The 26,087-nt window shown below is 36.2% G+C and overlaps 7 protein-coding genes across 8 annotated transcripts in view; 1 reads left to right on the forward strand and 6 right to left on the reverse strand.

The window, feature by feature from the left end:
* The first annotated feature begins 56 nt into the window (after positions 1 to 56).
* LOC105562719 (tyrosine-protein kinase-like otk) overlaps positions 57 to 26,087 on the forward strand; it is an 87,808-nt gene continuing 61,777 nt past the window's right edge. Inside the window, exons 1-2 of one of the 2 annotated variants that reach the window (XM_012013769.1) lie at positions 57 to 432; positions 1,358 to 1,500. In XM_012013769.1, the coding sequence (XP_011869159.1) occupies positions 1,467 to 1,500 (34 nt within the window). In that variant the 5' untranslated portion in view covers positions 57 to 432; positions 1,358 to 1,466. The other variant, XM_012013768.1, reaches the window with a different exon arrangement.
* LOC105562730 (cytochrome P450 9e2-like) lies at positions 2,123 to 4,706 on the reverse strand. The gene has a single exon (XM_012013779.1). It carries the CDS (start codon positions 4,246 to 4,248, stop codon positions 2,488 to 2,490), a length of 1,761 nt encoding a protein of 586 aa, XP_011869169.1. The 5' UTR covers positions 4,249 to 4,706; the 3' UTR covers positions 2,123 to 2,487.
* On the reverse strand, positions 5,770 to 7,597 carry LOC105562729 (cytochrome P450 9e2-like). Its single transcript, XM_012013778.1, has one exon. It carries the CDS (start codon positions 7,512 to 7,514, stop codon positions 5,979 to 5,981), a length of 1,536 nt encoding a protein of 511 aa, XP_011869168.1. The 5' UTR covers positions 7,515 to 7,597; the 3' UTR covers positions 5,770 to 5,978.
* Positions 8,018 to 10,144, reverse strand: LOC105562728 (cytochrome P450 9e2-like). The gene has a single exon (XM_012013777.1). It carries the CDS (start codon positions 10,072 to 10,074, stop codon positions 8,539 to 8,541), a length of 1,536 nt encoding a protein of 511 aa, XP_011869167.1. The 5' UTR covers positions 10,075 to 10,144; the 3' UTR covers positions 8,018 to 8,538.
* LOC105562727 (cytochrome P450 9e2-like) lies at positions 10,917 to 22,107 on the reverse strand. The gene is made up of 2 exons (XM_012013776.1): positions 21,745 to 22,107; positions 10,917 to 12,612 (listed from the first exon to the last, which is right to left on the reverse strand). The coding sequence occupies exons 1-2, from the start codon at positions 22,036 to 22,038 to the stop codon at positions 11,371 to 11,373; spliced, it is 1,536 nt and encodes a 511-aa protein (XP_011869166.1). The 5' UTR covers positions 22,039 to 22,107; the 3' UTR covers positions 10,917 to 11,370.
* Positions 13,432 to 25,549, reverse strand: LOC105562725 (cytochrome P450 9e2-like). The gene is made up of 2 exons (XM_012013775.1): positions 24,039 to 25,549; positions 13,432 to 14,331 (listed from the first exon to the last, which is right to left on the reverse strand). Exons 1-2 carry the CDS (start codon positions 25,492 to 25,494, stop codon positions 14,252 to 14,254), a joined length of 1,536 nt encoding a protein of 511 aa, XP_011869165.1. The 5' UTR covers positions 25,495 to 25,549; the 3' UTR covers positions 13,432 to 14,251.
* Positions 16,117 to 19,058, reverse strand: LOC105562724 (cytochrome P450 9e2-like). Its single transcript, XM_012013774.1, has one exon. The coding sequence runs from the start codon at positions 18,651 to 18,653 to the stop codon at positions 17,118 to 17,120; it is 1,536 nt and encodes a 511-aa protein (XP_011869164.1). The 5' UTR covers positions 18,654 to 19,058; the 3' UTR covers positions 16,117 to 17,117.

Genomic DNA, 26,087 nt, shown 5'->3' on the forward strand with positions numbered 1-26,087 from the left:
ATGTAATATACATACACGCACACATTCTTAACTTTCGCGTTGTCGGTAAAACAGACAGACTCCAGCATCCCCTTAAAGAAATGATAAAAATGTAAAAACAACTGTTGCAATGAACAAAGGACTATGAGATTAGAAATTTTCAATCGATTATTTTGAACGAAAAATCGATAACTCTGTTTTTATCGACATTTCATGCACAACGTAGACATCTGCGTTATCCGCTTAGCCCAAGCGTGGACATTGGCTACGTAGTTCATGACCGCGTTTTCAACGTCCGCAGATGGCGCACCGTGTTCGAGGATCACGCAAAACCGGGCCGTACAGATGTCGGAGAGAATGCTGCTTGCGAATTAGATGGAATCGGCCTGCTGGCGTTTACTACGTGCACAAAACGTCTACATTCAATTACGTAGCGACGGATATTTCCAGCAGGTAACACGCTATATCCACGATTCTATTCTGCGATGCGTCCACAGAGGCTGCGTCCGGGGAGACGCAATTTAGCGCCATGAGCGTACTCTGTCCTTGTTCAACTTGTGCAAGTAACAAGGACAGAGCACGCTCGTAGCACGCTCGTAGCGCTAAAATAACATCTGATAGCATCTCCCCGAACGCAGCCAGAGTGTAATTGTGCATGCATTGCAACAATGCATTACAATAAAAAGGAAATCAAGTATGTATTTCACTAAAGCATTTCCGTGTACAACATATAGAAACAATTGCAACAAAGAATACCAGATGTAATTTGCCAGTGCTGCAATATTTATTACAAAAGGATGTATAATACAATTATAATGGCACTTCTAACTATATTTAGACCACTTGGTTTTCACCGAATATAATTACGATGAAAGCCTTGACTGATTGTAAATTTGGAATTTTTCTAACTGTAAACTATAGGTTTTCAATTTAACAATTTAAATGAAATTTAATTCAGGGAATCAATCTGTGTGTATGTACAAGCCCTCCACTATCTCCACCGATTACAATCGCGATTCCCCTTTCTTTGTCTTATTAATTTTACATTTATATTTAATTTATTTTCTTACCTTTTAATTTCACTTGATTACCCATACAATTATTTTGTGTCGAATACAATTTTCTAATCCTACCTTTCTCCCTGACATTTCGTACACAGTTTAATATTACATATGTTATAATATAAAATCAGATACCTACAATTGCGATCGTCCGAAACTTACAATTAGAATATGCAAACGAAACATGTGCACGATGCATGAAATTGGATATTGCTAATGAACGATCGTGTAAAAAATTGCGCTTCAACTTGACGGAATGACGATTACAATGTTTTCCAGTCTCTGACCATCAGTTGACGAGTCATTATTAATTCAAGGTCGCCATCAATTCTCGTGCAACAGTGTGCTGTGTATAAAAGAGCCCACGACGTATAAAGAGCCTGCGGCGTATGCACCACGTCATCCATCGTTCGCTGATACCAATCAATGTGGGTGTTGGCAGGGCGTCAACTCGAGACTTGTAAGTAAGCAATGATTCGAATGACTTCTTCATTTCATCATTGATTTCAATTGACGATACGAGAAATGCCAAAACGCCTCGAACAAAATCTTTATCTTATAAAGAAAAAAAAGTATAAAAACTTGATAGATAACGATAAGATATTTGCATGATCCCTGGGCACGATAAAATAATTACAACAACGACTCTTGTCGTATAACAAATATGTTATATGATCATGTATAAAATTAATATTGAAATATCTTGGACGGTTATTGGATTTAAAAGCTAGCTATCAGAGTAATGGGCTGTTCTAGAGATAACATATTTAAAAGTTATGTTATAAGGCTAATAAGAAGGAAATAAAATCACATTAAATTATTTTTATTAAATAGCGCGCGCTATCGCTCCTAACTTAATCACTAATTGCTATTGTATGCCAAGAATTATGCGATATTTAAAACGTTATAATTAAAATATAAATACTCTTATGATACGCACATAACGCATGTGTTACATCCATTGATATTGATATTATTATTATACATTTTGAAAACATAATGTTAAACATTTAATTCTTCAACTAATTGCAAGAAAATCTGAATTAGTAAAATTTGCATTAAAAATAAGAATTGTCCCAAGATTTAAAAATACAACAGACGTTCACATGATAAAATATTTTTTCCATAAACAATTAATAATATCTTTTCTATCATCTCTACTGTGCTACTGGACAACAAGGAGAAGTTATATAAGTTATTTAAAGTGATTAGCACGTGGAGAATAGACTCGAGAGTCTAAGCAAGTAACAAACATATTTTTCAATTTTTTCAGGCCATAGCAAAAACTTAATCATTTGTTAGCAAAAACTTTAATGGTAGTGTATAGTACACTTCACCGTCTTTTGCGCGAATATTTTATTGATTGAATATTTTAAAGTTGAGAACGCAATAACAATTCTACAAACACAATAATATCGTCGAATTATGTTCTTTCCACACACGATTTTTACGTTTGTCTTTTCTCCATACCAATCCAGAATCCGCCAACAGGTCTCAAGTTAAATTCATTTTTACAATATTCAATGGGCTCTAGAGTTTTTCCTACAGTCTTCAATGTAAATTTTTGTAACAGATGAGCTATCACGATCTTCGTCTCCATAAGAGCGAATCGATTGCCGATACACTTCCTAGGCCCGTGACCGAATGGTAGATAAGTGTACGGTAAAATATTGTCCTTGTTCTTCTCGCTGAATCGTTCGGGGTCGAATTTATCCGGGTTCGGAAAATACTTCGGATCGCGATGTAAAGCATAAACGGGAATCATCAGCGTATTACCAGGTTCGACAATTACACTTTTGCAGCCTGGTTGCGACGGTGGCAATTCGTATTTCTTCGAGCAAAGTCTATCGGTAAAGATTACCGGTGAATACTTTCTGAGTGCCTCGGAAACCACCATATCCATGTAAGACATCTTCAACAGTGCTTCGTAAGAAAGTTCCCCGTTTCCCTCGGCAAGGTGCTGCAGTATTTCCTCGCGCAGACGATCCTGAATCTCTCGATTAACCGCCAGTTCGTGAGCAATAAAACACATCAGGGTCGAGGAGGTGTCGAAGCCAGCGAAGAAAAAGATGAATGCTTGCGAAACGATGTCGTCCAGTGTCATTTTGGAAACACTGGCACTGTCCTTGGCCCGAGCCTGCATTAGTAAATGAATCATATCCGGCCTGATGATACCTTGCTCTTCTCGCGCTCGGATGGTTTCCCCTACCACCTTTCTGAAAAAAGCGTTCGTAGCCGGCGGGAAAAGGGACAAACCTATTAATCTAGAAAACCGTGGATACGCGCGTAGAATCATGATCTCAATCGTTCTTAACAGTCCAGAAGGAAATGTCGTAGCTTCTGTTCCTCTTGTGTAGAACTCGTTGTCTTTATCCTTCATGGAATTCACACTTATTCCAAAGGCTGCCGTAGCAATTACGTCGTTGGTGTATCGTCTAAAGGCCTCCTTCGTTTCGATCTCATGACAGAGCTCCGGATGGTCGACCAGATAATTGACGAAATCGTGCGAACACTTGGATATTAGCTCGAACATGAACTTCATTTTGCTGGCGGTGAAAGAGGGACTCAGCGTATTTCTCATTTCTCTCCAACGATCTCCGCGCAAAGAGAAAATATTCTTGCCAAACAGCGGTTCTATATTCTCGTCAATGAAAGAGAGATGATCCGGGAAGTGTTCGAAATCCTTCACCAGTATGTCTTTAAGCATCTCGGAATCACGTATAAGTATGGTAGGAGTGCCGAAATTATTGGTTCCAAAATATTTAGCGTTTGGGAAGTAATTGTACATATACAGGTTATAGTCAACGAAAGAAATTTTGCCCATGATCAATTTGCAATACACTATAAAGGACGATAGCGAGTTTGGAAGATATGGTATACCCTTATTCTTCCAGTAAAAAAACGTCCGATGCAGCACAGAGAGAACTTTCACAACGCCGATGACGCCCAGAGCAGTCACCAATAACACAAGAGTCGAAATCATCGTTATATGATGAGATAACAGATTCACGAGACAACGGAGTAGCGAGATGTTTCGCTGAAGGCGGCGTAAGACGTTATGTAAAAAATACACGTAGCGCGTAGCACTTTCTGCATATATCGTATGCATGAAGAAAATGATGATGAGAGGGGAGAAACGCTCATTTCTTAGCGTGTGGATAACAAAGGTCTGATGGAAATGTTTCTCAGATCTATTGAAATGATGCATACTGTATCAGTAATTACACGAAAGAAGTTGATTGATTGGTTTGAGTGCGCTTATAACAAGTATTTTTCAACATATTGTGACGTGTATTAAAAGTGGATCATTAATAATTCAATTTTGAGCTTGTCACTATGGAATGTATTATATATACCTATTGTAATAATGATGCACCTTGTTAAAGTATATACAAGGTGTCCCATTTTAATTTTCAAAATCAAAATATATCTCGATATCACATCATCTTACGTCCCCCTTCAAGCCAACAACTTTTGTTTGAAACAGTTTTTTTCCTAAAACCGCGTGATATCGTATACATATACTATGTAAACACTGATATATGTACATACGAGTACATTGATCCACAGAAATAAATAACGAAATAGAAAAAGAAATAACTCTAACTAGAATTATTGTTGCAAACTTACTATAATTAAACGAAAGTATAAAAAAAATTTCGTTAGATTGAATTAAATAAACTGTAGGTTGAAATAAATATATTACAGTTATAATTTATTTATTAACAGTAGATGTTAATAGGATGACATGAAAGATACATGACTTTAATATACAAATATTATTTACATTAACCTGTAAATTTTCCAATAACAAAATCAAATTATGCTATTATAGTTACGTGGAAAATAGATACCGACAATGCTATTAAACGTAATCACGAAGTAAAATTTAAATTAAATCAGGGGAATGTTTTAATCATTTCATAATATTTTAAATTATAACAGTGATTGCATTTTCCACCACATATTTCTAATTAAAAAAGTTAATTAAAACTTACTCCTCAAATCTTTCAAACTAAAAATATTTTATAATACGTTCTAAAGGTTGCAATAACAAATGTGAATAAATTAGAAATAGTGTATTTGATTAATGATTATCTGTAGATAAAGGATCACCTAATAGATATACATATAAATCCCTACCAAGTCTGTTAACAGAAAAACAGCTGGAATGACGCAGTTAAACTCTAGCATTACCAAAGATGAAAACACTTCGAAGAAATGCGTTAAACTTCTGCTATATATAGATCCGAAGTTCCCTTTTTTCTATATGTATATTTCGATAATTTGCTGAAGAAATGTAAAAGCAATGGAAAAATTCTCCGCGTTTTATCTATTACTAAGATATTACAAAATATAAATATAATTTTTAAGATATTAAAACATTATAATTAAAATATAAATGTGTGCATATACTGCACAAATTGTTATTAATATTATGATATTTTGTTAAAAAAATATAACGTTGAATGTAATTTTAGAATTAACTGCAAACACATTGGAACTCATAAAAGTAATTTGCACTAAAAAAATTAATTGTTTCAAAGTAAAAAATGCGATAAACGATTGCGCGATATAATATTCGTTCTTATATAATCAACTACCGATATCATATCTCTACTGTACTAATGAATGAGCAGTGAAGATTTTACAAGTCATGAAATTATATGTATAATTATATAAGTCATGCCCATTAAAAGTAACAAGCGTATGTATCCTAGAATCGAAATTCTAAGCAAATGTCAATATTTATCAATTTTTTTACTCTACATTAGCATAAATTAATCATACTATTTGTGCATTGAATAACAGTGTGATATTTAACAAATAGATCTTATTCTACACTTCATCTTTTGAAAGCGTAGAATATGTTTAAGTTGGAAACATGATAATATTTTTACAAAATTATATTATAGAGTTCTACTTTGCATAAGATTTTCACGCTTCTCTTTTCTCTAAACCAAGCCAGAATCCGCCAACAGGTTTCAAGGTAAAGTCAGTTTTACTGAACACCACTGGTTCGACAGTTTTTTCTACAGTCTTCAAAGTAAACTTTTGTAAAAGATGTGCTATCAGGATCTTGGTCTCCATAAGAGCGAATCGATTCCCGATACATTTTCTAGGTCCGTGACCAAATGGTAGATAAGTGTATGGTACAATCTTGTCCTTGTTCTCCTCGCTAAATCTTTCGGGGTCGAACTTATCCGGGTTCGGAAAATATTGTGGATCATGATGTAAACCGTATACAGGAATCATCAGTGTCTCGTCAGGCTCGACGATTACACTTTTGCAGCCTGGTTGCGATGGAGGCAGTTCGTATTTCTTAAAGCAAAGTCTGTCAGTGGCGACCTGAGGTGGATACTTTCGAAGAGTCTCGGAAACCACCATCTCCATGTAAGACATCTTCGACAGGGCTTCGTAAGAAATCTCACCGTTTCCCTCGGCAAGATGCTGCAGCACCTCTTGGCGCAGACGATCTTGAATCTCTCGATTAACCGCCAGTTCGTGAACAACGAAGCACATCAGGGTCGAGGAGGTGTCGAAGCCAGCGAAGAAGAAGATAAACGCTTGAGAAACGATGTCGTCTAGTGTCATCTTGGGTACACCGGCACTGTCCTTCTCTTGAGCCTGCATTAGCAAATGAATCATATCCGGCCTGACGATATCTCGCTCTTTTCGCACTCTGATAGTTTCCCCTACGACCTTTCTGAAAAAATTGGTCGTTGCCGCCGGGAAAAATGTTAGACCTAATAGTTTCGAAAGCCCTGGACACGCGCGTAAAAACGTGAGCTTAATCGTCGTTAACAGCCCAAATGTTAACGTGGTAGCCTGTATTCCCTTTGTATAGAACTCATTGTCTTTATCCTTCATGGAATTTACACTTATGCCAAAAGCTACCGTAGCAATTACGTCGTTGGTGTATCGTCGAAAGGCCTCCTTCGTTTCGATCGTATGACAGAGCTCTGGATGGTCGACCAGATAATTGACGAAATCGTGAGAACACTTCGATATCAAATCAAACATGAATTTCATTTTGCTGGCGGTGAAAGAAGGACTCAGTGTATTCCTCATTTCTCTCCAACGGTCTCCACGCAAGGCGAAGACGTTCTTACCGAACAGCGGTTCTACGCTTTCATCAATGAAAGTGAGATGATCCGGGAAGTGATCAAAATCCTTCACAATTACGTCTTTAATCAGCTCGGGATCACGTATAAGTATGGTAGGAGTGCCGAAATTATTGGTTCCAAAATATTTAGCATTTGGGAAGTAATTGTATATGTATTGATGATAATCGGCGAAAGAAATGCGGCCCAAAAACACTTCCGAAGACACTATAAAGGACGACAATGAGTTTGGCAGGTAAGGCATACCCTTCTTCCTCCAGTAAAAGTACATCCGATGCAACACCGAGATAATTTTCACCACACCGATGACGCCCAGAGCAGTCAGTAATAGCACAAAGGTCGAAACCATCGCGGTATGATGAGATAACTGACTAACGAGACAACAGATTAACGTGGTGCTTCGTCGGACGCGGCGTAGGACGTTATAAATCTGTACGCGTTGCGCTTTCTCTGTATATGGTAGACGCGGAATGGGAGGGGAGAAACGCTTAGTATAGTGGGAGAAACACAAAGATAGGAAGTAGGAACGATTCGCAGAATTCTTGAGATCACACTTGTTGCATCAGTAAGTGTATAAGGTAAGATAATTGATTTGGTTCATAACAAATATTTTTCAATATACTATGACGTCTATTCAAGGACATTTATTAATAATTTAACTTGAAAATATCTATTTTTTATTTAATGAACTTCAATAACAAATTCATAATACTTCTTGCGCTTCTAAATATTGGATTTAACATTTGAAATCTTCATAAAATAAAATTACAATAATAGACTTGTGAAACAGATGAATATATAAACATTTACAACTAATAAGAAGGTATTTGAAAATATTAAAATATAAAAACATTTTTAAATATAAATACGCATATAATACGCATAATACGTGTATTGCGTCATATGGTATATTGGTACCATTTGCGTCATTTGTTAATATTGCGATACACTGCCCAAAAATTCAACGTAAATTAATTGTTTTAAAGTAAAAAATGCGATAAACGATTGCGCGATATAATATTCGTTCTTATATAATCAACTACCTATATCATATCTCTACTGTATCAATGAACGAGCAGTGAAGATTTTACAGGTCATGAAATTATATAATTATATAAGTCATGCCCATTAAAAGTAACAAGCGTATGTATCCTAGAATCGAAATTCTAAGCAAATGTCAATATTTATCAATTTTTTTACTCTACATTAGCATAAATTAATCATACTATTTGTGCATTGAATAACAGTGTGATATTTAACAAATAGATCTTATTCTATACTTCATCTTTTGAAAGCGTAGAATATGTTTAAGTTGGAAACATGATAATATTTTTACAAAATTATACTATAGAATTCTACTTTGCATAAGATTTTCACGCTTCTCTTTTCTCTAAACCAAGCCAGAAACCGCCAATAGGTTTCAAGGAAAAGTCATTTTTACAGAACACCACTGGTTCGACAGTTTTTTCTACAGTCTTCAAAGTAAACTTCTGTAAAAGATGTGCTATCAGGATCTTGGTCTCCATAAGAGCGAATCGATTCCCGATACATTTTCTAGGTCCGTGACCAAATGGTAGATAAGTGTATGGTACAATCTTGTCCTTGTTCTCCTCGCTAAATCTTTCGGGGTCGAACTTGTCCGGGTTCGGAAAATATTGTGGATCATGATGTAAACCGTATACAGGAATCATCAGTGTCTCGTCAGGCTCGACGATTACACTTTTGCAGCCTGGTTGCGATGGAGGCAGTTCGTATTTCTTAAAGCAAAGTCTGTCAGTGAAGACCTGAGGTGGATACTTTCGAAGAGTCTCGGAAACCACCATCTCCATGTAAGACATCTTCGACAGGGCTTCGTAAGTAATCTCACCGTTTCCCTCGGCAAGATGCTGCTGTACCTCTTGGCGCAGACGATCTTGAATATCTTGATTAACCGCTAGTTCATGAACAGCGAAACACATCAGGGTTGACGAGGTGTCGAAGCCAGCGAAGAAGAAGATAAACGCTTGAGAAACGATGTCGTCTAGTGTCATCTTGGGTACACCGGCACTGTCCTTCTCTTGAGCCTGCATTAGCAAATGTATCATATCCGGCCTGACGATATCTCGCTCTTTTCGCACTCTGATAGTTTCCCCCACGACCTTTCTGAAAAAATTGGTCGTTGCCGCCGGGACAAATGTTAGACCTAATAGTTTCGAAAGCCGTGGATACGCGCGTAAAAACGTGATCTTAATCGTCGTTAACAGTCCGGAGGTAAAGGTAGTAGCCTCTATTCCCTTCGTATAGAACTCATTGTCTTTATCCTTCATGGAATTTACACTTATGCCAAAAGCTACCGTAGCAATTACGTCGTTCGTGTATCGTCGAAAGGCCTCCTTCGTTTCGATCGTATGACAGAGCTCCGGATGGTCGACCAGATAATTGACGAAATCGTGAGAACACTTCGATATCAAATCAAACATGAATTTCATTTTGCTGGCGGTGAAAGAAGGACTCAGTGTATTTCTCATTTCTCTCCAACGGTCTCCACGCAAGGCGAAGACGTTCTTACCGAACAGCGGTTCTACGCTTTCATCAATGAAAGTGAGATGATCCGGGAAGTGATCAAAATCTTTCACAATTACGTCTTTAATCAGCTCAGGATCACGTATAAGTATGGTAGGAACGCCGAAATTATTGGTTCCAAAATATTTAGCATTTGGGAAGTAATTGTATATGTATTGATTATAATCGGCGAAAGAAATGCGGCCCAAAAACAGTTTCGAAGACGCTATGAAGGACGACAGTGAGTTTGGCAGGTAAGGCATACCCTTCTTCCTCCAGTAAAAGTACATCCGATGCAACACCGAGATAATTTTCACTACACCGATGACGCCCAGAGCAGTCAGTAATAGCACAAAGGTCGAAACCATCGCGGTATGATGAGATAACTGACTAACGAGACAACAGATTAACGTGGTGCTTCGTCGGACGCGGCGTAGGACGTTATAAATCTGTACGCGTTGCGCTTTCTCTGTATATGGTAGACGCGGAATGGGAGGGGAGAAACGCTTATTCTAGTGGGAGAAACACAAAGATAGGAAGTGGGAACGACTCGCAGAATTCTTGAGATTACACTTGTTGCATCAGTAAGTGTATAAGGTAAGATAATTGATTTGGTTCATAACACATATTTTTCAATATACTATGACGTCTATTCAAAGACATTTATTAATAATTTAACTTGAAAATATCTATTTTTATCGATTTTATAATTAATGAACTTCAATAACAAATTCATAATACTTCTTGCGCTTCTAAATATTGGATTTAACATTTGAAATCTTCATAAAATAAAATTACAATAATAGACTTGTGAAACAGATGAATATATAAACATTTACAACTAATAAGAAGGTATTTGAAAATATTAAAATATAAAAACATTTTTAAATATAAATACGCATATAACATGCATAATATGTGTATTGCGTCATATGGTATATTGGTACCATTTGCGTCATTTGTTAATATTGTGATACATTGCCAAAAAATTCAACGTCAAATGCTTAATTTCACAACTAATTATTAGAAAATATTAATTGTAAAAAGTAACTAGAATCAAGAAAGAAAAATAATGTAAATGTGTTTTGACATTTACAAGTAATCGGAATTATTATGTTAGGAAGAAACATACGAAAATTTATACAATATCATTAGGTCACAAAGAATATCTGACCGATAAATGGCTTTTCTTAAAAAATTTACATTTTGATCGCTTTCCCTCTTAATTCACTTTATGTGTTTAATATATTTTAATGTATAAAAAAATACTGTCTCTAAAATAAACAAATGTTATACTATTCGCACGACAAAATATGTGTTCTTATATGTATAAAGAATTAAGCATATAAATTCTATTCTATTATTTCTGCCATGCCACAGGTCGACAAGTGGAAGTTACATTAGTCATTAAAAATGATGTGTAAACGGAATACACTCATGAATCTAGATAAGTAACAATATTTATCGGGTTTTTCATTCTTTTCCAGTAAAAAGTTAATCATGTTGATTGTGTAGTCAAACATAAAGCAATACGCAGATTGCAAATAATTCTATTGTGTTCTTCAAGTGTCTTTCAAACAAATTGAATACTTAAAGTTGAACAGGCGATAATATTTTTACAAATATAAGTATATCGTAGAATTGTGTTCTTTGCACTCGATATTTCACGTTTCTATCTTCTCCAGACCAATCCAGAATCCGCCAACAGGTATCAAAGTAAATTCCTTTTTAGAATATATAACTGGTTCCATGGTTTTTTCTACGGTCTTCAAAGTAAACCTTTGTAAAAGATGGACTATCAGGATCTTTGTCTCCATAAGAACGAATCGATTGCCGATACACTTTCTAGGCCCGTGACCGAATGGCAGATAAGTGTATGGTACAATCCTGTCCTTGTTCTCCTCGCTGAATCTTTCGGGATCGAATTTATCCGGATTCGGAAAATATTTCGGGTCGCGATGTAAACCGTAAATGGGAATCATAAGTATATGGTCAGGTTCGACGATTATATTTTTGCAGCCTGGCTGCGACGGAGGGAGCTCATATCTCTTCGAGCAAAGTCTGTCGGTAGCGATCGATGGTGGATATTTTCTGAGAGTCTCGGAAACCACCATATCCATGTAAGACATCTTGGACAGCGCTTCGTAAGAAATCTCACCGTTGCCTTCGATAAGATGCTGCTGTACTTCTTCGCGTAAGCGATTCTGAACCTCTTGATTAACCGCCAGTTCGTGAGCAAGGAAACACATCAATGTCGACGAGGTGTCGAAGCCAGCGAAGAAAAACGAGAATGCTTGCGAAACGATGTCGTCTAATGTCATTTTCGGTACGCTGGCACTGTCCTTGTCTCGAGCCTGCATTAGCAAATGAATCATATCCGGTCGGACGATATCTTGCTCTTCTCGCGCTTTAATCGTTTCCCCAACGACCTGTTTGAAAAATTTGTACGTACCCGGCGGGAATAGAGATACACCCATTAATTTAGAGAGCCACGGAGTTGCGCGTAAAGCAATAAGCTTAACGGTCGTTAAAAGTCCATTGAAGAAAGTGGTAGCCTCTATTCCTCTTGTGTAGAATTCATTGTCTTTATCCTTCATGGAATTCACACTTATGCCAAAAGCTGTTGTAGCAATTGCATCGTTGGTGTATCGTCTAAAGGCCTCCTTCGTTTCGATCGTATGACAGAGCTCCGGATGGTCGACCAGATAAGTGACAAAGTCGTGAGAACACTTCGATATTAGTTCAAACATGAATTTCATTTTGCTGGCAGTGAAAGAGGGACTTAGTGTATTCCTCATTTCTTTCCAACGGTCTCCGCGCAAGGAGAAGACGTTCTTACCGAACAGCGGTTCTACGCTTTCATCAATGAAAGAGAGATGATCCGGGAAGTGTTCAAAATCCTTCACCAAGACATTTTTAATAAGTTCAGGGTCACGAATAAATACAGTAGGAACGCCAAAAGTACTGGTTCCAAAATATTTAGCATTTGGGAAGTAATTGTATATGTATTGATTATAATCGGCGAAAGAAATGCGGCACAAAAATACTTTCGAAGACGCTATAAAGGACGACAGTGAGTTCGGCAGGTAAGGCATACCCTTCGTCCTCCAGTAAAAGTACATCCGATGCAACACAGAGATAATTTTCACCACACCGATGACGCCCACAGCAGTCAATAATAGCACAAAGGTCGAAACCATCGTGGTATGATGAGATAACTGATTAACGAGACAATAGATTAATGTGGTGCTTCGTCGGATGCGGCGTAGAACGTTATAAATTCGTGCGCATTGCGCTTTCTCTGTAGATGGTACACGCGAAGAATACAGAACAGGGAGGGGAGCAACGCTTATTCTAGTGGGAGAAACGCTAAGATAAGAAGTGGGAATGATTCCCGGAATCCTTGAGATAACACTAGTTGCATCAGTAAGTGTATAGGGTAAGACAATTGATTTTGATTATAAGAAATATTTTTCAAATACCATGTGACCTCTATTAAAAGTAATTTATTAATAATTTAATTAAAAAATATCTATTTTAATCTATTTTATATTTTAATGAACTTCAGTACCAAATTCATAATACTTCTCGCGCTTCTAAATATTGGATTTAACATTCGAAATCTTCATGGAATAAAATTACGTTAACAGACTTGTTAAATAAATGAATATATAAACGTTTACAACTAATAATAAGGTATTAGAAAATAATATAATTAAAACTATTAAAGTTGAAAAACTTTAAATTATATTTTTTAAATATAAAGATGCATATAATACGCATAATACGTGTATTACGTCATTTGTTATATTGGTGTATTTGCATCATTTGTTGATATTACTATACATTGCCAAAAAATGTACGTCAAATGCTTTATTTTTCAACTGATTATAAAAGGTGTGAATTATTTAAAGTAACCTGAATTGAAAAACGAAAATGATGTAAAGTTGTCAGAATATTAGTTATCGGAAATATAAGTAATCGGAAAGTAATTTACTGAGTTAGAAAGGAACTTACAAAAATCCATATAATATTATTAGGCTACAAAGTATATCTGACCAATAAGTGGCATTTTCTAATTGATGTACGTTTTCATCGCTTTCCATTTTGATTCACTTTATGTATTTAATATATTATATTGTATAAAAAATACTGTGTCTAAAATAAACAAATGTTATACTATCCGCACGACAAAATGTGTGATCTTAATGTGTGATGTATAAAGAATTAAACATATAAATTCTATTCTACCATGTCACTGGTTGACAAGTGGAATTTACGTTAGTCATTAAAAATGATGTATATACGAAATAGAATCGTCAATCTAGATAAGTAGCAATATCTATCGGTTTCTTCATTTTTTACCAGTAAAAAGTTAATCATGTTGATTGTGCAGTCAAAGATAAAGCAATACGCAGATTGCAAATAATTCTATTGTGTTCTTCAAGTGTTTTTCAAACAAATGGAATATTTAAAGTTAAACACGCGATAATATTTTTACAAATATAAGTATATCGTAGAATTGTGTTCTTTGCACTCGATTTTTCACGTTTCTGTCTTCTCCAGACCAATCCAGAATCCGCCAACAGGTTTTAAAGTAAATTCCTTCTTGGAATATATAACTGGTTCCATGGTTTTTTCTACGGTCCTCAAAGTAAATCTTTGTAAAAGATGGGCTATCAGGATCTTCGTCTCCATAAGAGCGAATCGATTGCCGATACACTTTCTAGGCCCGTGACCGAATGGCATATAAGTGTATGGTACAATCCTGTCCTTGTTCTCCTCGCTGAATCTTTCGGGATCGAATTTATCCGGATTCGGAAAATATTTCGGATCGCGATGTAAACCGTAAATGGGAATCATCAGTATATGGTCAGGTTCGACGATTATATTTTTGCAGCCTGGCTGCGACGGAGGGAGCTCATATCTCTTCGAGCAAAGTCTGTCCGTACCGAGCGCCGGTGGATATTTTCTGAGAGTTTCGGAAACCACCATATCCATGTAAGACATCTTGGACAGCGCTTCGTAAGAAATCTCTCCATTGCCTTCGATAAGATGTTGCTGTACTTCTTCGCGTAGACGATCCTGAACCTCTCGATTAACCGCCAGTTCGTGAGCAAGGAAACACATCAGAGTCGAGGATGTATCGAAGCCAGCAAAGAAAAAGATGAACGCTTGCGAAACGATATCGTTCAATGTCAGTTTCGGTACACTGGCACTGTCCTTGTCCCGAGCCTGCATTAGCAAATGAATCATATCCGGTCGGACGATATCTTGCTCTTCTCGCGCTTTAATCGTTTCCTCAACGACCTTTTTGAAAAATTTGGACATACCCGGCGGGAATAGAGATACACCCATTAGTTTAAAGAGCCATGGAGTTGCGCGTAAAGCAATAAGCTTAATGGTCGTTAACAGTCCATTGAAGAAAGTGGTAGCCTCTGTTCCTCTTGTGTAGAATTCATTGTTTTTATCCTTCATGGAATTCACACTTATGCCAAAAGCTGTCGTAGCAATTACGTCGTTGGTGTATCGTCTAAAGGCCTCCTTCGTTTCGATCGTATGACAGAGCTCCGGATGGTCGACCAGATAAGTGACAAAGTCGTGAGAACACTTCGATATTAGTTCAAACATGAATTTCATTTTGCTGGCAGTGAAAGAGGGACTTAGTGTATTCCTCATTTCTCTCCATTGGTCTCCGCGCAAAGAGAAAATATTCTTGCTGAACAGCGGTTCTACACTTTCATCAAGCAAACTAAGATGATCCGGGAAGTGTTCAAAATCTTTCACCAAGACGTCTTTAATAAGTTCAGGGTCACGTATAAGTACAGAAGGAACGCCAAAAATACTGGTTCCAAAATATTTAGCGTTTGGGAAGTAATTGTATATGTATTGGTTATAATCAGCGAAAGAAATTTTGCCCAAAACAATTTTCCAAGACATTATAAAAGATGATAATGATTTTGGCAGATAAGGTATACCCTTCTTCCTCCAGTAAAAGTACGTCCGATGCAACACAGAGATAATTTTCACCACACCGATGACGCCCAGAGCAGTCAATAATAGCACAAAGGTCGAAACCATCGTGGTATGATGAGATAACTGATTAACAAGACAACAGATTAATGTGATGCTTCGTCGGATGCGGCGTAGAACGTTATAAATTCGTGCACGTTGCGCTTTCTTAGTATATCGTATGCGCGGACAAAAATGGAAGGGGAGAAACGCTTAGTATAGTGGGAGAAACACATAGATAGGAAGTAGGAGCGATTCGCGGAATCCTTGAGATAACACTTGTTGCATCAGTAAGTGTATAGGGTAAGACAATTGATTTTGATCATAAGAAATATTTTTCAAAATACTATGTTACCTCTATTAAAAGTAATTTACTAATAATTTAATTAACAAATATATATTTTAATCTATTTTATATTTCAATGAACTTCAGTACCAAATTCATAATACTTCTCGCGCTTCTAAATATTGGATTTAACATTCGAAATCTTCATGAAATAAAATTACATTAACAGACTTGTTAAATAAATGAATATATAAACGTTTACAACTAATAATAAGGTATTAGAAAATAATATAATTAAAAATATTCAAGTTGAAAACATTTTTTAAATATAAACATGCATATAATACGCATAATACGTCTATTACATAATTTATTATATTGGTGTATTTGCATTATTTGTTGATATTACTATACATTGCCAAAAAATGTACGTCAAATGCTTAATTTTTCGACTAATTATAAAAAGTATGAATTATTTAAAGTAACCTGAATTGAAAAAAAAATGATGTAAATTACTTATCAGAAATACAAGTAATCGGAACGTAATTTACTGAGTTAGAAAGAAACTTACAAAAATCCATATAATATTATTGGGCTGGAAAGTACCATATATCTGACCAATAAGTGGCATTTTTTAAATGATTTACATTTTCATCGCTTTCCATTTTGATTCACTTCATGTGTTTTATATATTTTAATGTGTAAAAAAGACTGACAAAAAAACAAATGTTACAATATTCACAAATTAACATATTTGTTCTTATACACGTATATCAAGAATTAAGCATATCAATTCTATTCTATCATTTCTACCATGCCACAGGTCGACAAGTGGAAGTAACGTTAGTCATTAAAAATGATGTACCATTTATACGGAATAGACTCGTGAATCTAGATAAGTAGCAATATCTATCGGTTTCTTCATTTTTTACCAGTAAAAAGTTAATCATGCTGATTGTACATTTAAAGATAACGCAATACGCAGATTACAAATAATTCTATTGTGTTCTTCAATTATCTTTCAAACAAATTGAATATTTTAAAGCTGAACGCGCGATAATATTTTTACAACGAAAATTTTATTGTAGAATTATATTCTTTGCACTCGATTTTTCATATTTCTATCTTCTCCAAACCAATCCAAAATCCGCCAACAGGTTTTAAAGCAAATTCCTTTTTAGAAAATATAACTGGTTCCATGGTTTTTTCTATAGCTTTCAATATAAATTTTTGTACCAGATGAGCTATCACGATCTTCGTCTCCATAAGAGCGAATCGATTGCCGATACACTTTCTAGGCCCGTGACCGAATGGCAGATAAGTGTATGGTACAATCTTCTCCTTGTTCTCCTCGCTGAATCTTTCGGGATCGAATTTATCTGGATTAGGAAAATATTTCGGATCGCGATGTAAAGAATAAACGGGAATCATGAGCGTATTACCAGGTTCGACAATTACACTTTTGCAGCCTGGTTGCGATGGGGGCAATTCGTAATTCTTAAAGCAAAGTCTATCGGTGACGAACTGCGGTGGATACTTTCGAAGAGTCTCGGAAACCACCATGTCCATGTAAGACATCTTCGACAGGGCTTCGTAAGTAATCTCACCGTTTCCCTCGGCTAGATGATGCAGTACCTCTTGACGCAGACGATCCTGAACCTCTTGATTAACCGCCAGTTCATGAGCGACAAAACACATCAGGGTCGAGGAAGTATCGAAGCCAGCGAAGAAAAAGATGAACGCTTGCGAAACGATGTCGTCCAATGTCATTTTCGGTACACTGGCACTGTCCTTGTCTCGAGCCTGCATTAGCAAGTGAATCATATCCGGCCTGACGATATCTTGGTCTTCTCGCGCTTTAATCGTTTCCCCAACGACCTTCTTGAAAAATTGGGACGTACCCGGCGGGATAAAAGATATACCCATTAATTTAGAAAGCCATGGAGATGTGCGCCAAATCATAAACTTAACCGTCATTAACAGTCCACTGGTAAAACTGGTAGCCTCTATTCCTCTTGTATAGAATTCATTGTCTCGATCCTTCATGGAATTCACACTTATGCCAAAAGCTGTCGTAGCAATTACGTCATTGGTATAGCGTCTGAAGGCCTCCTTCGTTTCGATTGCATAACAGAGCTCCGGATGGTCGACCAGATAATTGACGAAATCGTGAGAACACTTCGATATTAGTTCGAACATGAATTTCATTTTGCTGGCGGTGAAAGAGGGAGACAGAGTATTCCTCATTTCTCTCCAACGGTCTCCGCGCAAGGCGAAGACGTTCTTGCCAATCAGCGGATCTACGCTTTCATCAAGGAAAGTGAGATGATCCGGGAAGTGTTCAAAATCCTTCACCAATACGTCTTTAATCAGTTCAGGGTCACGTATAAATACGGTAGTAACGCCAAAATTATATGCTCCAAAATATTTAGCGTTTGGGAAGTAATTGTATACGTATTGATTATAATCGGGAAAAGAAATTTTGCCCAAAAGCAATTTCCAAGACACTATTAAAGATGATAATGAGTTTGGCAGGTAAGGTATACCTTTATTCCTCCAATAAAAATACGTCCGATGCAGGGTAGAGACGATTTTCAGAAGGCCGATGACGCCTAAGGCAGTCAGTAATAGCACGAAGGTCGAAACCATCGTGATATCATGAAATAATACAGTACCAAGATAACAGAGCACGAGATGCCTCTTCGAACGTGGCGCAGAACTTTATAAATACGTGCGCGTAGTACTGTTTCATACTACATCATATACGTGAAGAAAACGAAGATGGGAGGGGGAAAACGCTTTCTCTTTGGTGGGGTGAAAAAACAAAGAGGTGGGGAATCTCGGTATCATTGAAATAATACAAGTTATCAGTACTGGCAGGTACTCAAGATAAGCAATGTTATCGACGAATGTTTTTCAATATTGTATGAGTTGCATGAAAAGTCAACCAATAATAATTTAATTTTGTGTTTGTCGCTACGTTATTTACAATATATCCATTGCAATATCAATTTAGTACATATTGAATAATGTACATACATATGTACATACACTAAAGCATGTGCAATCGTGCAATTAGAAATAAAGACAAAACATAACGAAAAATATTATTAAATTAAAGAGACATGTAACACAAAAACTTAAGTGTATAAAAATAACACGTTATATTATCATAATATTATATTATCCAATTTCTCAGGCAAGTTTATTTTATTTAGTTAATTATTATATTTTGTTTGGTATAGTATTGTATAAAAGATATTTTGCATTATTTAAATATATATTTAAAAATGTATCATTATGTGGAAAATAGGTGCTGACGATATAGAATGTTAAACATATAATAAAATAAGTAAGTACGATTTAAATTAAAACAAATCAATGTTTCCATCATACCAAGATACTTTAAATTATAACCGTAATTATATTTTTCATCACATTTTTTATTCAAAATATTACTTAAAAGGTACTTCTTAAATTTCCTTGAAAGCTAACAAAATATTTTATAACATTTTTTCAAGGAAGCACTAAAAATATGATAAAGAAGACTAGCATAGTTAATGATAAATTAATACTTGTAACGTAATAGATATAAATCCCTACCGATGTTAAGTCAGTCAATAGAAAGTCTCGCAGTAACAGGTGAACTTTAGCATTTATATGACATAGGACGATTGGAAAAAATGAGTTTATATGTTAAACTTCTGATGCAACTATTATACATAGGTGTACAATTTTTTTCCGATTATGTTTTAAATTATTACAATATAAATAACGGAATAATTTTTCGCATTTTAAGAACTTTTACTATAGTATTACAAAATACTATAATTTGCATGATATTAAAACCGTGATAATTAAAATACAAATGCACATATGATACGCACACAATGAGTGTACTTCACTGCTTGTTAGTGATATTACATTTTGTTAAAATATATATAGTCGAATGCTTACATTTAAAATTAATAAAAAGCAAATCTAATTCGCACTAAAACAAAGAACATCCAGAAAACTGCGTTAAAATATGCGGTAGACTTTTGCGCGATAAAAAGTTCACTCTTACATGAAGAATTAACGACATCGGGTGTGTTCGCGGAATGCGCTATCAGCATAAAAAGTGTCTCCTATCCTTTTTTGACATATAATGAGCAACAATGCTAGACGGCGCTTTTGACGCTAATAGCGATCCAGGAACACACCCATCGTTTATATCATCTGTACTGTACTAGCGCACGACAAGGGGAAGTTACATAATACTCAGCACGTGGAATAGACTCGAGAGTCTAAGCAAGTAATAATATTTATCAGTTCTTTTAGTGTTTATCTCATTAGCAAAAACTTGATCATTCGATTTACGTTATGGAATGATTTTATTATATAGCGCAAATAAACTTTATTCTACACTTTATCTTCTGAAAGCGTAGAATATATTTAAGTTGAAAACATGATATTTTTACAAACACAATTATATGTTATTCTACTTCCCATAAGATTTTCACATTTCTCTTTTCTCTAAACCAAGCCAGAATCCGCCAACAGGTCTCAAGGTAAAGTCAGTTTTACTGAACACCACTGGTTCAACGGTTTTTTCTACAGTCTTGAAAGTAAACTTTTGTAAAAGATGGGCTGTCAGGATCTTGGTCTCCATAAGAGCGAATCGATTGCCGATACACTTTCTAGGCCCGTGACCAAATGGTAGATAAGTGTATGGTACAATATTGTCCTTGTTCTCCTCGCTGAATCTTTCGGGATCGAACTTCTCCGGGTTCGGAAAATATTTCGGATCGCGATGTAAACCGTAAATGGGAATCATCACTGACTCGTCAGACTCGACGATTACACTTTTGCAGCCTGGTTGCGATGGAGGCAGTTCGTATTTCTTAAAGCAAAGTCTGTCGGTAGCGACCTGCGGTGGATATTTTCGAAGAGTCTCCGACACCACCATATCCATGTAAGACATCTTGGACAGCGCTTCGTAAGAAATCTCACCGTTTCCCTCGGCAAGATGCTGCAGCACCTCTTGGCGCAGACGATCTTGAATCTCTTGATTAACCGCCAGTTCGTGAACAACGAAGCACATCAGTGTCGAGGAGGTATCGAAGCCAGCGAAGAAAAAGACGAACGCTTGAGAAACGATGTCGTCTAGTGTCATCTTGGGTACACCGGCACTGTCCTTCTCTTGAGCCTGCATTAGCAAATGAATCATATCCGGCCTGATGATATCTTGCTCTTTTCGCACTCTGATGGTTTCCCCCACCACCTTTCGGAAAAAATTGGTCGCTGCCGCCGGGAAAAATGTTAGACCTAATAGTTTCGAAAACCATGGAGTTGTGCGCAAAATTATAAGCTTAACCGTCGTTAACAGTCCACTGGAAAAAGTGGTAGCCTGTATTCCTCTTGTGTAGAATTCATTGTCTCGATCCTTCATGGAATTCACACTTATGCCAAAAGCTGTCGTAGCAATTACGTCATTGGTATATCGTCGAAAGGCCTCCTTCGTTTCGATCGTATGACAGAGCTCCGGATGGTCGACCAGATAATTGACGAAATTATGAGAACACTTCGATATTAGTTCGAACATGAATTTCATTTTGCTGGCAGTAAAAGAGGGGCTTAGTGTATTCCTCATTTCTCTCCAACGATCTCCACGCAAAGCAAACACATTCTTACCGAAGAGCGGTTCTACGCTTTCATCAAGGAAAGAGAGATGATCCGGGAAGTGTTCAAAATCCTTCACAATTACGTCTTTAATCAGCTCGGGATCACGTATAAGTATGGTAGGAGTACCAAAATTATTGGTCCCAAAATATTTAGCATTTGGGAAGTAATTGTATATGTATTGATTATAATCGGCGAAAGAAATGCGGCCCAAAAACACTTCCGAAGACACTATAAAGGACGACAGTGAGTTTGGCATGTAAGGCATACCCTTCTTCCTCCAGTAAAAGTACATCCGATGCAACATAGAGATAATTTTCACCACACCAATGACGCCCAGAGCAGTCAGTAATAGCACAAATGTCGAAACCATCGCGGTATGATGAGAAAACGGACTAAGGAGACAACAGATTAACGAGATACTTCGTCGGACGCTGTGTAGAACGTTATAAAGTCGTGCGCGTTTCGCTTTCTCCGTAGACGGTACACGCGAAGGACACAAAACTGGGAGGGGAGCAACGCTTATTCTAGTGGGAGAAACGCAAGGATAGGAAGTGGGAACGATTCCCGGAATTCTTGAGATAACATATGTTGCATCAGTAAATATATAGGGTAAAACAATTGATTTTGATCATAACAAATATTTTACAATATACTATGTGACCTCTATTAAAAGTCATTTATTAATAATTAAATAACAAAATATCTACTTTAATCTATTTTATATTTTAATGACCTTTGTACCAAATTCATAATGCTTCTTATGCTTCTAAATATTGGATTTAATATTCGAATTTTTCATGAAATAAAATTACGGTAACAAACTTGTTAAATGAATGAATATATGTATAAACATTTGCAACTAATAATAAGGTAATAGAAAATAATATAATTAAAAAAAAATTAAAATATAAAAAGTTTTTAAATATAAATATTTAAAGTAGTGGTCTTAATTATTCGAAGCTTCGCAACTTCGAAGCTTCGAAGTATCCGAAGAAACGAAGAAACTTCGAATATCGAATTTTCGAAGTTTCGAAGTTTCGAAGTTTCGAATTTTCGAAGTTTCGAATATTCGAAGTCAACTATATGCATTAAGATATAAGCTTTCAAAGACCAACCTAATTTATCATCTGTATCAGGCAGTAAAAAGAAATAGTTAATAAGATAAAATGTTAATGATAGAAAATTTATTTCCTTCGAATTAATTGTATTTTTATGAGCGAATGGACAAAAATGTGTCCGACAAAAAGAACATTAGTTTTTTTATACTTGTAATGATATTAATTAGTTGGCATTTAATTAGTTCACAGTTATAGTAAAAACGATTAATTTTGCAAAATGTGTTATTGTTTTTTATCCTGTTAATATATTAGTTGACTTCGAATATTTGAAACTTCGAAACTTCGAATCTTCGAAAAATTCGAAAACTTAAATTCTCGAATAATTTCTACGAAGCTTCGAATCTTCGAAGATTCGAAGCTTCGAAATTGAAAATCTTCGAAGAAACATTTCAGCTCTAATTTAAAGTAACCCGAATTAAAAACGAACAATAATGTATTTCAGTTCGGAGATTTACAAGTAATCCGAACGTAATTTACTAAATTAGAAATAAACGTACGAAAATTAATGCAATATTATTAGACCACAAAGTATATCTGACCGATAATTGGCATTTCTTAAATGATTTACATTTTCATCGTTTTTCATTTTGATTCACTTTATGTGTTTTATACATTTTAATATATAAAAAAGACGCTCTAAAATAAACAAATGTTAAAATATTCACACAAAAAAATATTTATTCTTATGTGTATAAAGAATTGAGGATATAAATTCTATTCTACCATGACACTTGTCATCAAGTGGAAGTTACATCAATCCATTAAAAATGGTGTATATACGGAATAGACTCGTGAATCTAGATGAGTAACAATATTTATCGGTTTCTTTGTTCTTTTCCAGTAACAATTTCATCATGTTGATTGATAACGCGGCATTCAAAGATTGATTGATAACGCGGCATTCAAAGATAACGCAACACACAGATTGCAAATAATTCTAGTGTGTTTTTAAATTATGTTTCAAACAAATTGAATATTTAAAGTTGAACACGCGATAATATTTTTACAAACATAAGTATATCGTAGAATTATGTTCTTTCTCTCTAAAAATCAATTAGTGAATTATCACTGGAAACAGTGAATAGCCACTGATTTACAGTTATAAGTATACCACTGAAATTTTCAGTAGTATAAGAAATTCACTAATTGATTTTTAGAGAGTTGCACTCGACTTTTCACGCATCTATCTTCTCCAGACCAATCCAGAATCCGCCAACAGGTTTTAAGGAAAATTCCTTAGAATATATAACTGGTTCCATGGTTTTTTCTACGGTCCTCAAAGTAAATCTTTGTAAAAGATGGGCTATCAGGATCTTCGTTTCCATAAGAGCGAATCGATTGCCGATACACTTTCTAGGCCCGTGACCGAATGGCAGATAAGTGTATGGTAAAATGTTATCCTTGTTTTCCTCGCTGAATCTTTCGGGATCGAATTTATCCGGATTCGGAAAATATTTCGGATCGCGATGTAAAGAATAAATGGGAATAATCAGTGTATAGTCAGGTTCGACGATTATATTTTTGCAGCCTGGCTGCGACGGAGGGAGCTCATATCTCTTCGAGCAAAGTCTGTCCGTAGCGACCGCCGGTGGATATTTTCTGAGAGTCTCGGAAACCACCATATCCATGTAAGACATCTTGGACAGCGCTTCGTAAGAAATCTCTCCGTTGCCTTCGATAAGATGTTGCTGTACTTCTTCGCGTAGACGATCCTGAACCTCTCGATTAACCGCCAGTTCGTGAGCAAGGAAACACATCAATGTCGACGAAGTGTCGAAGCCAGCGAAGAAAAACGTGAATGCTTGCGAAACGATGTCGTCTAATGTCATTTTCGGTACACTGGCATTATCCTTGTCTCGAGCCTGCATTAGCAAATGAATCATATCCGGTCGGACGATATCTTGCTCTTCTCGCGCTTTAATCGTTTCCCCAACGACCTTCTTGAAAAATTTGCACAGGCCCAGCGGGAAAAGTGATAAGCCCATTAATTTAAAGAGCCATGGAGTCGCGCTTAATATTAAAACCTTAACGGACGTTAACGGTCCATTGGAAAAAGTGGTAGCCTCTATTCCTCTTGTGTAGAATTCATTGTCCCGATCCTTCATGGAATTCACACTTATGCCAAAGGCTGCCGTAGCAATTACGTCATTGGTGTATCGTCTAAAAGCTTCTTTCGTTTCAATCGCATGACAGAGCTCTGGATGATCGACCAGATAACTGACGAAATCTTGAGAGCACTTCGATATTAGTTCGAACATGAATTTCATTTTGCTGGCCGTGAAACAGGGGCTCAGCGTATTCCTCATGTCTCTCCAACGGTCTCCGCGCAAGGCAAAGATGTTCTTGCCAGCCAGCGGATTTATGTTTTCATCAACGAAACTGAGATGATCCGGGAAGTGTTCGAAATCCTTCACCATTACGTCTTTAATCAGTTCGGGATCACGTATAAGTATGGTAGGAACGCCAAAATTGTAGGTTCCAAAATATTTAGCATTTGGGAAGTAATTGTATATGTATTGGTTATAATCAGCGAAAGAAATTTTGCCCAAAAGCAATTTCCAAGACACTATTAAAGATGGTAATGATTTTGGCAGATAAGGTATACCCTTATTCCTCCAGTAAAAATACGTCCGATGCATCATAGAGACAATTTTCAGAACGCCGATGGCGCCTAAGGCAGTCAGTAATAGCACAAAGGTAGCAACCATCGTGCTATTATGAAATAACACAGTAACAGTGTAACCGACTAAAAGATATGCCTCTTCGATCGCGGCGTAGCACGTTATAAATACGTGCGCGTTCCGCTTTCTCCGTATATCGTATACGCGAAGGTCACATAAATGGAAGGGGAGCAACGCTTAGTCTAGTGGGAGAAACACGAATATAGGAAGTGGTAACGATATCGCATACGTGAAGAAAACGAAGATGGGAGGGAGAAACGATTATTTCTCTTTGGTAGGGTGAAAAAACAAAGAGGTGGGGATTGTCGGTATCATTGAAATAATACAAGTTATCAGTATTAGGTGGTACCAAGATAAGCTTATTGATTTTACTGTGCTCGACGAATATTTTTTAATATTTCATGGGTTGCATGAAAAGTCAATCAATAATAATTTAATTTTGTGTTTGTCGCTAATTTATTTACAATATATCCATTGCAATATCAATGTACATTAATTTTGGCACATATTGTATTGTGTATATTATACATACATTCGTGTAGTTAGAAATGAAAACAGAATTAAAAAACTTAAAAGAAAATGATTCTTATCAGAATTATTCTTGCAAAATCAGAATAGTT

The sequence above is a fragment of the Vollenhovia emeryi genome, unplaced genomic scaffold (assembly GCF_000949405.1).
Source record: "Vollenhovia emeryi isolate VEMERY1.0 unplaced genomic scaffold, V.emery_V1.0 DF939184.1, whole genome shotgun sequence".
Classification (NCBI taxonomy): Eukaryota; Metazoa; Arthropoda; class Insecta; order Hymenoptera; family Formicidae; genus Vollenhovia; species Vollenhovia emeryi.